We start from the raw sequence: 12,217 nt of genomic DNA, 5'->3' as shown, positions 1-12,217 counted from the left end.
ACCTGAGTTTACTTTGATGACTTGCACTGAATTGAACCAGCCAGGGATGCATAGTCCGGACAGTAGCTGCTGATAGCCAGCCTCAAGCACACTTCCAAATGTTTATCAGTCATGGATAATATCCGTATCACAATATCCGTATAATATTCCATATCCGTATGGAAGTGATATGTTTTTTGCCTTTTTACTTGGTCCAGCTCCTTCACTCATTTTAGTGACCATAAACTTTAGCGAGGGCTTAAAATCTGACGCAATTCGCCGACTAGCTTAGCACTTTGCATCGTTGTTTACGCATGAGCGGTGACCTAAAGGTCAAAATTCAGTTGTCATCTGACTGGTTGTCCTGTATGTCAATCAAGTAACGGGGATGGATGATAGGCTGACATCGTAAGTTCTGCTGCACTTAGAGACGTTGTTTGATTTGATTGGTCGCCCGAAGGGCAACATTCAGTTGTCATCTGAATGGCTGCCCTGTATGTCAATCAAGTGACGGCATTGATGCGAGGATGGTATTTTTTTAATGTCACGCCGCGATCGACCAGTACCACCTCCGCGATCGACCGGTAGATCGCGATCGACTTAATGAGCACCCCTGCACTACACCATGACACTTTTGGGTGTTTCTGAAAGCGTCAAAGTTATTATTTCTATGTGAACAATAATAATGGTTATGGTGCCCAATGTGGAAGTATGGAAATAATGTTGTAGTTTGAGGGAAAATAACGTCATTTTTAGAGTTTCAGTAGATCAATTTGTGTTTTTATGTGACTGCCAACATTTAAATTGTACTTTATTTACAAAGCACATTAAATACAGGTGTCTTGTTTGAATAGGACACTCATAAAATACTACAACTGTACACATTAGCGTCTCTGTGTGGAGTTTGCATGTTCTCCCCGTGCATGCGTGGCTTTTCTCCGGGTATTCCCGTTTTCCTCCCACATTGCAAAAACATGCTAGGTTAATTGGGCGAGTCCGAAGTGTGCATAGGTATGAATGTGAGCGCCCAAAGTGTACACCACCTCTCGCCCAAAGTCAGCTGGGGTAGGCTCCAACACATCCCCGCAATCCCAGTGAGGTTAAGCAGCATAGAAAACGTATGGATGGAAAAATACAACTGCAAAAATTGGAAAAAAAAAAAAAGACTGAAGTTTGTACTAATAATACATTTTTTCGCCTATATCTTAAGATGCAGGATTTTTTTAATATATATACAGTAAACCTCGGATATATCGGATTCAATTGTTCCCACTGGTTTTGTCCGATATAAGCGAAATCCGTTATATGCGCATACCGGAAAAAGTCCGTTTTACGCATATATCGGATTGTATCCGTTATAAAAAGGCACTTCCTTGACTATGTTTCCAATGTACCTGGACTGGGCAATGAAAAAAGACGTAAGGTAATGAGAATTTAACTTTATTGGATTCTGAGCATAACAAATTGTTAATTAAGCTAGGCCCTGGCAACGCTGCAAATGACGTCGTATAGCGGCCTGTCACGATTCGGCGAATCGGAGCGCCACGATGCGGCCATCCGATATATGCGAGGGAAATTTAATGGAAATGCATTGGAACGGGACTGGAGATTTTGTCCGAAATAGGCGAAATCCGTTATAAAAAAATCCGATATATGCAATGAATTTTTATTGGAAATGCATTACAGAAAAATCGGTTCTTTTTTATCTGTCCGTTGTGAGCGAATTTCCGATATATCCGAGTCCGATATATCCGAGGTTTACTGTATATAACATCATAGCATATCTTGCATCCTTTCATGTTTCAGCATGTCCTGGTCCTCTGTGTCAATAATTACAATGTAAAGTCGTGGTAGTCTCTGCGAAGCTTAGAGCGAATGGTTCGGTCTCAGTCAAACCAACGTAAAAGTTTGGGTGCACAACTTAAATGTTTAAACCAGGGGTGGGCAAACTTTTGGACTCGTGGGCCGCACTGAGTTAACAAAACTGTGCGGGGGGCCAGAATATATATTTTTTATAACACACACATTATTTTACACTTATAATTCTAACAGTCCACCTTGAATTATTTGTCTAATTTTATATATTTATTATAAAATTTGGTTTTATTATATTACATATATTAATTGTATTATTATATATATATATTATATTTAATATATGATATTATATTTTTATTATATATTTATTTATTTTATTTACTTATTTGTATATATTATTTGTATGTATTTGTATAACAGTCCACCTAGAATTATTTGTCTAATTTTATTTATTTATTATATATTATATTTAATCTACATATTATATATATATAATTTATTATATATATTATAATATATTATTATTAATTACATTATGTATAAATTATTATATTTTTATACATTTATTATTTATTTTATTTATGTACTTATTTGTATAATTCTATCTGTAAACGTGTCAGATTATTAGCTATATGTTTTAAATATGTTCCATATATCCCTTTTTTCCAGAGCACTTTAAACATCAAACCACATCAAACTTGAATTTTACATAAAAAATTATTTTTTATTATTTTTATTGTTATTTTTTTTACTGAAGAAGACATCCGACTTGCAAGTCATGTCGCCAGCATGTATGTTAAAAGTTAGAAAGCAACTGGCGGGCCGGATTCAAACACTTAGTGGGCCACATGTGGCCCCCGAGCCGTAGTTTGCCCACCCTTGGTTTAAACGCTTAATGGAAACACAAATCAGTTTGGCTTAGTTTTATTGGGCACGGACAAATAATCCTCCTACATAGTAACCCTGCCCTGGACACAGTGCTGTTGACATACTACATATCCAAACCCACGGCAAAAACAGCACATCCGGTTTTGAAAAAAAAAAAAAACCTGCCTAAACATGCAGCAGGACTCTAACTAGCCGCCTGAATCGTCCTGTGCATGTACAGCATTGGGCGATAACCATTATCAAGAGTTTGCTAACTCATTAAAAATATTTACCATCAATTAGTATCAAGCCTAGGGCCAGACCATATGGACCTTCATTCATATCACAATATATTTAGGTTAAATATCAATATATGATATGTATTAAGATATTTTTTCCACGTAGTAGGTTTTTTAACACACAAATAAATATGCTTTACAATTTGATTTCATGATATAGCGTAAGGTTTGTATACAAAACTTGGCTAAATTAAAATTTTACATCGTTCTATATCATCATATTGTGATACATGCTCAAGTCCATATCGCCCAACTAATTAGCATAAATATGTAAATATAGCGCCACCCAGATAAAAAAACTTATCCCCATAAGCCATTCAACACAACATTGATTTGTATCCAGTGGAAGGAGTTGCGGTTAGTCACAAGTTTGTATGCAGATGTGAGATATCAACATCACGCCTGCGAACTCTCAATAAGGGAATTGACTGTGAATTGGCCAAATATTCTTCCATGACAGTTTGATTGGGAAAATATTGAATAACACACACACTTACATATGCTATAAAAATAGCATTCTTCTGAGGTTATCTTTCAAAAGACAAAGTCACTAGAAAAGCTTCACTTTACTCAGAAGAACGTTCAAATCTAAGGTTTCTTGGACTGAGGCCTTTGGTGTGCTAACAGTCCCATGACAGCACCTGAAGCTGTAGGAACAAAGAGCATGCTTGTTCATACAATATCACAATCTACATATTTAGTTATTAACTGGAGTTCATTTTGACGCTTAGTGCCCATTGTTTGCTAAGGTGTGAACATAGTAACTGGACGTGGGTGTGCATCAAATTAATCGGTTCAAGACCATCCAGAAGAAGAGGTCATGGTATAAATGAAATGGGTATCCCATCCTTGTTCTACTCCGAATTAACAACTCAGGTAAGACGGAAAAAAATGGCAACATGTACAGACAGTAAGAAGCAAGTGGGTTAGTGAACATGTCTGTGGTTTAGCATGTATGTATGGTACAGTAGAACCTTGTTTAGGCCAAAAATGTAGTATGTATAAAATTAGCCTCGGTTTATTAACTCATTCAGTCCAATTTTCGAAGGACAACCCCTTCAGTATCGGGCCTTTCAAATGATTTTGATGATTTTTCAGATGATTTTTCAAGGCACACAAAATATTGGGTTCCACGGTTAAATAAACATTGAGCCTACCGAAAATAAGAGTAGACTGCCATCTTCCGTTCTTTAGTAATAAGCAGGATAACATAGGTAAGTTTCAGGAAAATATTAGTTCCCAACTAGAAACGGGAAAAAAAAAACAGCTTTTTGCGAAAATATTTATTTCAAGCGTAGCTTTCACTTTGAAACTAATATTTTTTGCTTTTGTGACAGCTCCAAATTTCTGTCATGAAGCAAGTCCATCCATTTTGGTATGCTGGAGCCTATCCCAAGCATTCACACTTCCATTCATACCTATGGAAAATTTGGAGTCGCCTATTAACCTAGCACAGGGGTCTCAAACACGCGGCCCGCGGGCCACATGTGGCCCGCAGGACACCAGTTTGAGGCCCCCGCCTTTATATGAAAGTTTAATGTTATTAATGTTGCAAGTTTGATATGGATGCTGTATGGTATCATGTACCCAGAAAAAAATATTACGTTTGATTCATGTTCATGTTAAAGGTTAAATAACTGTTAATAGTTATCCTCCCTATCCGTGTGGAAGTGGTACGTTTTTGGCTTTTTAAGTTTAAAGGAAATAACTTGGAGGCTACCGTTTAGGTCGGAGGCTCTCTAGTTTGCGAGTTAGCATGTGTCTCAAGACCCTGCAGTTGCGCAATATGTTGTAAATAAAGAGTATAAATATGACTATAGTTGTGTTTTCTCGTGTCTACAGGGCTCTAATAATGCTTTGTTCATTTTAATCTGATATTAATATAATTATAATTATTATAATCTGATTATAATAAGATATTTGAGAACAGTGGTATGTTTTATCAGAGCTTTTCTTGTAGAAAATCGGAACCAAAGCAAAGTTTATTCATTTTTCTGTTTTTAATAAATGCATTTTTTTTTTTTTTGATGCGGGTCAGCCTCGCTCAGACCGTAGCTCCAGTGGCCCCCAGGTAAATTCAGTTTGAGACCCCTGACCTAGCATGTTTTTGGAATGTGGGAGGAAACCGGAGTACCCGGAGAAAACCCACGCATTCACGGGGAGAACATGACGCACAGATTCTGCAATTTTTTTTTTTAATTTCTGTGCAGGTTATTGTGTGTAGCGGCTCTATAGGAGACCACAACTCAATACAAAGGGTCAAAAATTAGCATAATGTTCTCCAATTTATTGTTTTTACTATAACTTGCCTTTCAAAATCTATGATTTTAAAATTAATTTCAGCCAAAAAAAAATGTGACTGAAGTCCAGAAACACAAAATACTTACACAGACCTGAAACTAACATGAAGCTAACCATTCCTCTCCATTGCCAAACATGATTTTATGGCTTGTCAGACAAAAAAATCTAACATAACCAAGGCCAGACATACATACCTGGTATAACTCCCTCAGCCACGTTTTCTGTAGATTTTCAGGCTGCAATGAGAAAAGACAAGTTGTTAGTGATGGATAATATCACCTTGTATGTACTACTGCTTTTCCTACAACTTATTAGCGCAATAAAATGAGTACACCGACCAAAACAAAGTTTCTGAAATTAGAATACACTGTCCTGCTATGGTTACTGCCATTTTTAAGGGTCTCTACACAAGTTAGGGCATCATCAACCTCCCTACTACCATCTATTTTACCTTATTTTGCTGTGCCTGTATCATCATCCCCCCCCCTCCACTTTAAAAGGCTATTCTGAGACCTGGACTTCATTTCCGCGGGAAAAGAGACAGGGCCCTGAGCAGTCTACCATTTAAGGAGAGATCTCCTTATGTCGATAACTAGGTCTGATGAGCATGCATGAGTATGAGTATGCGTATGCGTGTCCTAAAATGTCACGTCCATTAAAATCATACAATGCTGTGTTGGTAACTACGACATTTAATAAAGTAGTAGCCATAAACTTGGACGTCATCCCAGCAAAAAGCCCACCCAGGATATCCTATTATCTTTACTGTGGAATAAATAGTGTGATTATTTGCTTGTGTCAACATACCACTTGGCTCAAGTAGTAGAGTCATGTTACGTCTTTTGGAATAATCTGAATCGGGCGCTCGGTAAAGATGAAATAAAGCTAAAGTACAAACGTCTAAACAGACGGCTCACAAAGGTTGTATAAGATAGAAGGTAAATGGATGTTTAAGGGTGGAGATATAGTACTTGCTTTGAAGTAAAAGTATACTTGGACGTGATGGCTGCCTCGCGTATGCTGTGTTAAGGTTTCATGATGCTACAACGTCACGTTGTCGCCATTGGAAAATAATCTCTGTGGAATTTACTACGGAAAACTGTCAATACTTTATGGTGGTACTTTTGTAAATAAATCATTTTCATGTAAAACAAACATTTTTGTGTGTTATTTAGTTGTGTAGATATTTTTGGCAACGGTAAATTTGTGTCAAAAGTGAAATTTTTCTTTTTTCAGGTGAGCAAATCAAGTGCTTTCTAAATTTCCTGAGCTCGCCTGTAAACAAATATTCACCCTATCAAAAAACCTGAAAATGCCAGCATCGCTATGACAACCGGGGCTTGAAACATGCACAAAGTTTGACAGAGACCCGTGTGGCGTCACACCGGCTGCTCGGAACATGTACCCGAATACAGTACACCCCATGCAGGCGGCTTTCTTCGCTCTATACACTGGTTCTGATGGTACTGATGTTATAGTAGTAATATCATCATATTTAATGAGGACAAATCAGCAGGTTTTTAGCAATTTTTAATTAAGTTCTGGACTTGATGAGTAACCAGTGAAGCTGCCGCAGGATGGGGGGGGTGAAGGGGTTCTAGCGATAACGTGGGCACCTGAATTCTGGACCATTTTTCACTGTACAGTTTGAGCAAACTTGAGGTGAGCCATGAGGTGATGGAGGAGGAACATGGCTGGAAAGAATCGGGTTTGTTTGAGCAGTAGAGCTGGGTGTCATCCGCAAAGCAATAAAAATGGACTCCAAATAAAGAAGAAAGGAGAGAAACACCAAAGAACAAGAAGACGGGCCACTGTGTGTAAGATGAGTCGAATTGGCTTATGTGTCTATGGAGGATGGTACTGGAGTTATAATGAATGCCATGTTGTGACGTAATGCTATTTTGTATAGTGTATAAACCAGGGGTGGGCAAACTACAGCCCGGGGGCCATATCCGGCCCGCCAAGTGTTTGAATACGGCCCGTCCGTTCTTTCCAAAGTATTTCATTTAAACTCAACATACGAACTGGCATCATGGCTTGAGCCAACCTTTTGATGGTTTTATCAATTTTGTTATTTGATGTGGTCTGTTGTTTACAAAGTGCTCCTGAAAAAAGGGACACAAGCATAATGATGATGATAATACTAATAATACTAATACTAATAATACTAATAATAATAATAATAATAATAATAATAATAATAATAATAATAATTTTTAAAATATTTAAATATAAAATATTTAAATATAAAATAATTAAATATAAAATATTTAAATATAAAATAATTAAATATAAAATATTTAAATATAAAATAATTAAATATAAAATATTTAAATATTAAATATTTAAATATAAATATAAAATAATAAATAATAATAGCAGATTGCATGACACTTTTACAGATACAATAATACCAGGTGGACTGTTACGTGTAAAATAAATAGTCTGCCCCCCCCCCCCCCCCGTTTTGTTAAATCAATGCGGCCCGCGAGTCAAAAAGTTTGCCCACCCCTGGTATAAACCAATGCTTAACTTAAAGGAAAGATGACAATGACTGGCTTTCACAATAAAAGAGCTTCACTATTACATTCCGTCTCATAAAGTGGCTCCCAAAACGTCACAATAAAAGCACCATTGGTACAATCCTGCAGCCCGGAGAGAAGATTATCACATGAATAAACTTGACGCCGAACAAAATACAAATGCTACCACTCGACAGAGACATAATAACATCATCAATGCTCACCATTGTGCATTCACACACATCATCGGCATTTAGAAACAACAATGGATGACAAAAACATAAGTCTATTTGCGGCAGCAAATAATCCTGTCACATTACTGTATGATGATACCGATTAAGTTGTTAGGTGCGATGACAGGCCGGTATATGCAGATCTAAAAGTAAATATTGAATATTGAATATTGAATGATCGTGCACAACAGTCAACAGATGCGAATCACGTGATGTGATTTCATAAGGTGTTTATGATGCCACCAAAGAGGCCTTCCAGAAGCTAAGCTAGGGACAGAAACAGCGTAGCTACAAAACATTGTTGAAGTATTTATTAGTAATACAGTGAAAATGAAAGGAAATGTGAATGTAAATATTAAGTTAGGGCCCAATGTGCTATTACAACTAGTTGAACCGGGCGTTCAACTAAAATTAGCACTTTCCACTTGGGCTACACCAACATTAATAAAGGCGTCTTGCATTTTTATCCCTGATATGTGGACATTTTCAGAGGGCACGGCAACAAAAACGTCTCGAGACTTAGGAGGTCTGTTTGTGCGTGCATGCACCATCGGCCCAGCTTCAGCCAGATCCGACAGCACATCGGTCTATATAAGGACATGAGCGCTGGACCTTGTCATTAGTCACATGAACAGAGGAAGAGAAAATGAGGGAGAGACCGAGACACACATGGAGAGCAACGGAAAAGGTAGAATGAGAGAATAAGGTCTTATTATTATTATCAAAGTCAAGGATGTAAGTCAGCGCTAAGTCACCGCATGATGCGTGCGGATCAAGAAAGCAACCCAGATGGGTGACTATAGCAATGAGACCATAAAACCACACTGGTGACAGTCGGTCTTATAAACAGGTCTTTGACCATCTGGGCAATATGTATCCCAGATCACGTCAACATGGACGTGAGAGTGGAAAGAAAAAAAAAAGCTACTGCAGATGATTTTCCGTCACTTCCAAAGTTCTCAAATGAAGTCTGACCCAGCTGTGGTGGGCTGTCGTTCTGGGGAATAGATGTTGACCTTGCCAGGGAGGCTCAGAGAAAACCGGTAGGTACGGAGTCCTCGGAGAGCTTTACCTGTAGCATCAACCAGAGCTTATCAGAATTTAATTTGCAGTTAATTAGAGAGTGGGCCCAGACATAAAAATAAACCTATACTGTCCCCAGCCTCGTCACCGTATATACCTCCACTTCCTCCTCTGGTGCGCTCAGTCGCCTAGTTCTCTCCGCCTCCTCTCTTGTTAACGTCCCTGACTTGATGGCCTACTTAAAAGACAGGAAATAAGCGATGCTGCATGGATTTTGGTTAATTTTCTCTTATACCACACTAGTCTTTTGTACCTGTTGTGTATAAAACGCCATCCGATGGTAACTGTATAGAGTAAAAACAGTCTTGTTTGGATTGTGTTGCGATTAAGCGATTCAGTGACGTAATGACATGAAAATATCATGATATCCTGCACGATCTTGTTTTTGCGTGCAGAAGAAGTCAACTCGGTCTCATTCACGGCGGTCTGCTACTTCTGCATTTTAAGTCCGTCAACGCCGTTTCACGCCGGACTGTTTTGCGAACACGTGCCGCTATGCAGCTGGACTAGCCGACAAAATTGCTGAAGCCCGACTGCTTTCCAACGTTACTCGGTCATGGGGTAGAGTCAAAAGAGCAAGCAGTAGATAACAATACAATACAACAATTAGTGGCCACCATTACCGATGCTGTAGAAGGCTACAATGCTAAAATGCTAAAGCTACGTACCATTGAGAGATGTCTATTTTCTTACCAAGCACCTTCCTCTGCCACGGCGGGTGGCCATTGTACTTGCTTCGTTCATTGTAGTCTTAAAACAGGGGTCTCAAACTTGCGGCCCGCGGGCCAAATGCGGCCCGCAGGATGCTAGTTTGAGGCCCCCGCCTAGTTTGATATGGATGCCATATGGTTTCATGAACCCAGAAATGACAGCTTAAAGCTGTGTGCACACCGCACACAATTGACGCGATTTTGCCCCGCCCATACGCAAGCGAACGAGCCCGCCTGTTTTGCTTTTTCTCTCATCATCCATGACTGAGATCAAAACACTGAAAAAGTGTTTTGTTTTTTTTTTGAAAACCTGATGCGGCCCAGCCTCACCCAGACCCTACCTCCAGTGACCCCCAAGTAAACTTTGAGATCCCGGTCTTAAAGCTTTGTCTTTTGGAGAAAAAAACAAAACTTACAGTAGTCGACAAGCTAGCGTTTGTTTACAGTCCTGCTTGTCTAAGAAGCTCAGACCCAAAATGGTGGCCGCCACGTACAAGTTTTACTAATTTAAAATTTGCTTTCAAATACGAACATAGAACATAATTACAAACAATATAGAACATATTTAAGGAAAGTTTAAAAATCATGTTAGTGACCCTTGAGTGACCCCATCGGTACTCCGTCTCCCTGGTGACCAGAACCGCTACTGTCACAATCCTCTGGGATTCACACAACATGTTCAATGCTAGAAAAACTAGCAAAAAGTCATCATGGCTGACAGGAAGGGGCTGTCAAGCTAAAGATATTTCAATGTTTGTATGTGATGTAGCTTGTAAAGATATTCAATATTTACATACTGTATGTTTTCTATTTTTTTGTGGAACCCTGATCAGTATTTGCTTTTTACACATCTAAATTGACTGTATTGTTGGTACAGTATTCATATTACACAGATGTATTTAACTTCACAGAAAGTACATACGTAACATTTGTCCTTGAATAGCAAAGACCTGCTTTTTGACTCCCGAGCGAGGCATTTATCATTGATTGGTAGGAAGCATCGCCTGACCCAGTTGTGTATGAAAGCAGGCCAACTAAATTTGGTTTGGTGTGAAATCACATCCAAGGACTGGACTAGAAACACAAAAGGACTAGGAACACATGACAACCACATGAATGAATTTTTGAATGTTTCTCATTCTGTAATTAAACTATGCCCCATTTTCTCTGTGGCAGTCTTTCAATTAAAATGATCGCACATTTTCTTGATTATGCCTGGTTTGTGTCAGGAAGTCATACATATCATTTATGGAAAAGGATAAGTATGGATCTATATCATTTTTAATGGAACAGTGGCATGGACCACAGTGGAAAACTGCCAAACGACGCAATATTCTGATAATAAAAACCTTCTGCATATTCATATTGGCGTCTCTTTCAATGATCTTGACATAAATGCTTTTATCAGCCATGACAGACCAACTAGTTTGCATAATGCAAACTGTTTTGTCCGTGTTGTTAAATCTATGGGAGCAATCGGGGGAACTATGCTGCTGCCCAACATCAGTGATGTTATAGTGTAATGTTGTTATAATGTTATATACAATTATTCATTCATTCATTCATTCATTTTCTACCGCTTTTTCCTCACGAGGGTCGCGGGGGGTGCTGGAGCCTATCCCAGCTGTCTTCGGGCGTAAGGCGGGGTACACCCTGGACTGGTCGCCAGCCAATCACAGGGCACATATACGTAGACAAACAACCATTCACACTCACATTCATACCTATGGACAATTTGGAGTCGCCAATTAACCTAGCATGTTTTTGGAATGTGGGAGGAAACCGGAGTACCATGCACGGGGAGAACATGCAAACTCCACACAGAGATGCCCGAGGGTGGGATTGAACCCTGGTCTCCTAGCTGTGAGGTCTGCGCGCTAACCCCTAGACCACCGTGCCGCCCTATATACAATTAATCAATGATTCATCGATTATCCAATAAATCCACAACTATTTTGGTATTCAATAATTTTCACATTTAAATTTACATCCTGTAATTTCTTTAGTCGGATGTTTTCCTTGTCAAAGAGTGACGATGCACACTCAGGTTCTTATCGTTTCGGTCCGTTACACCAACAAAGAAAATAATCATTAGTTGCAACCACAGTGATTGTAACTGCAGAGGATAGACTAAGTCCCGATTATCTTAAATTCTGAGGAAGAAGTTGCATTTCACGTCAACATTGCGAAAATAATTTATTTCAATCAACTAAATCTGGCCCCGCCTTCTTGAAAGTCACCATCAATATTATTAAATAACGCCCTTCAATCATATCTTCAAACGTAATTTCATTGAATTGACAAGTTGTGTCTCGGATGAAACAATAAAACTAATGCGTTTCCTTTACGGCCTCACCATTAGCCATGTGATCAACGTCTGCATGCGGACCGCATGTTGTGAATGC

General features: G+C 38.7%; 1 protein-coding gene across 3 annotated transcripts in view; it reads right to left on the bottom strand.

The window, feature by feature from the left end:
• The window catches only part of LOC131103432 (inositol polyphosphate-5-phosphatase A-like), a 207,053-nt gene that overhangs the window by 168,680 nt on the left and 26,156 nt on the right, over nucleotides 1–12,217 (bottom strand). For all 3 annotated transcript variants that reach the window (XM_058049737.1, XM_058049722.1, XM_058049729.1), the window contains exon 2: nucleotides 5,459–5,500. In XM_058049737.1, the coding sequence (XP_057905720.1) occupies nucleotides 5,459–5,500 (42 nt within the window). The remainder of the gene's footprint in view (nucleotides 1–5,458; nucleotides 5,501–12,217) is intronic.

This window comes from Doryrhamphus excisus, chromosome 2 (assembly GCF_030265055.1).
Source record: "Doryrhamphus excisus isolate RoL2022-K1 chromosome 2, RoL_Dexc_1.0, whole genome shotgun sequence".
Classification (NCBI taxonomy): domain Eukaryota; kingdom Metazoa; phylum Chordata; class Actinopteri; order Syngnathiformes; family Syngnathidae; genus Doryrhamphus; species Doryrhamphus excisus.
The sequence above is the reverse complement of the archived record's forward strand: the minus strand, read 5'-3'. Positions and strand labels throughout refer to the sequence as shown.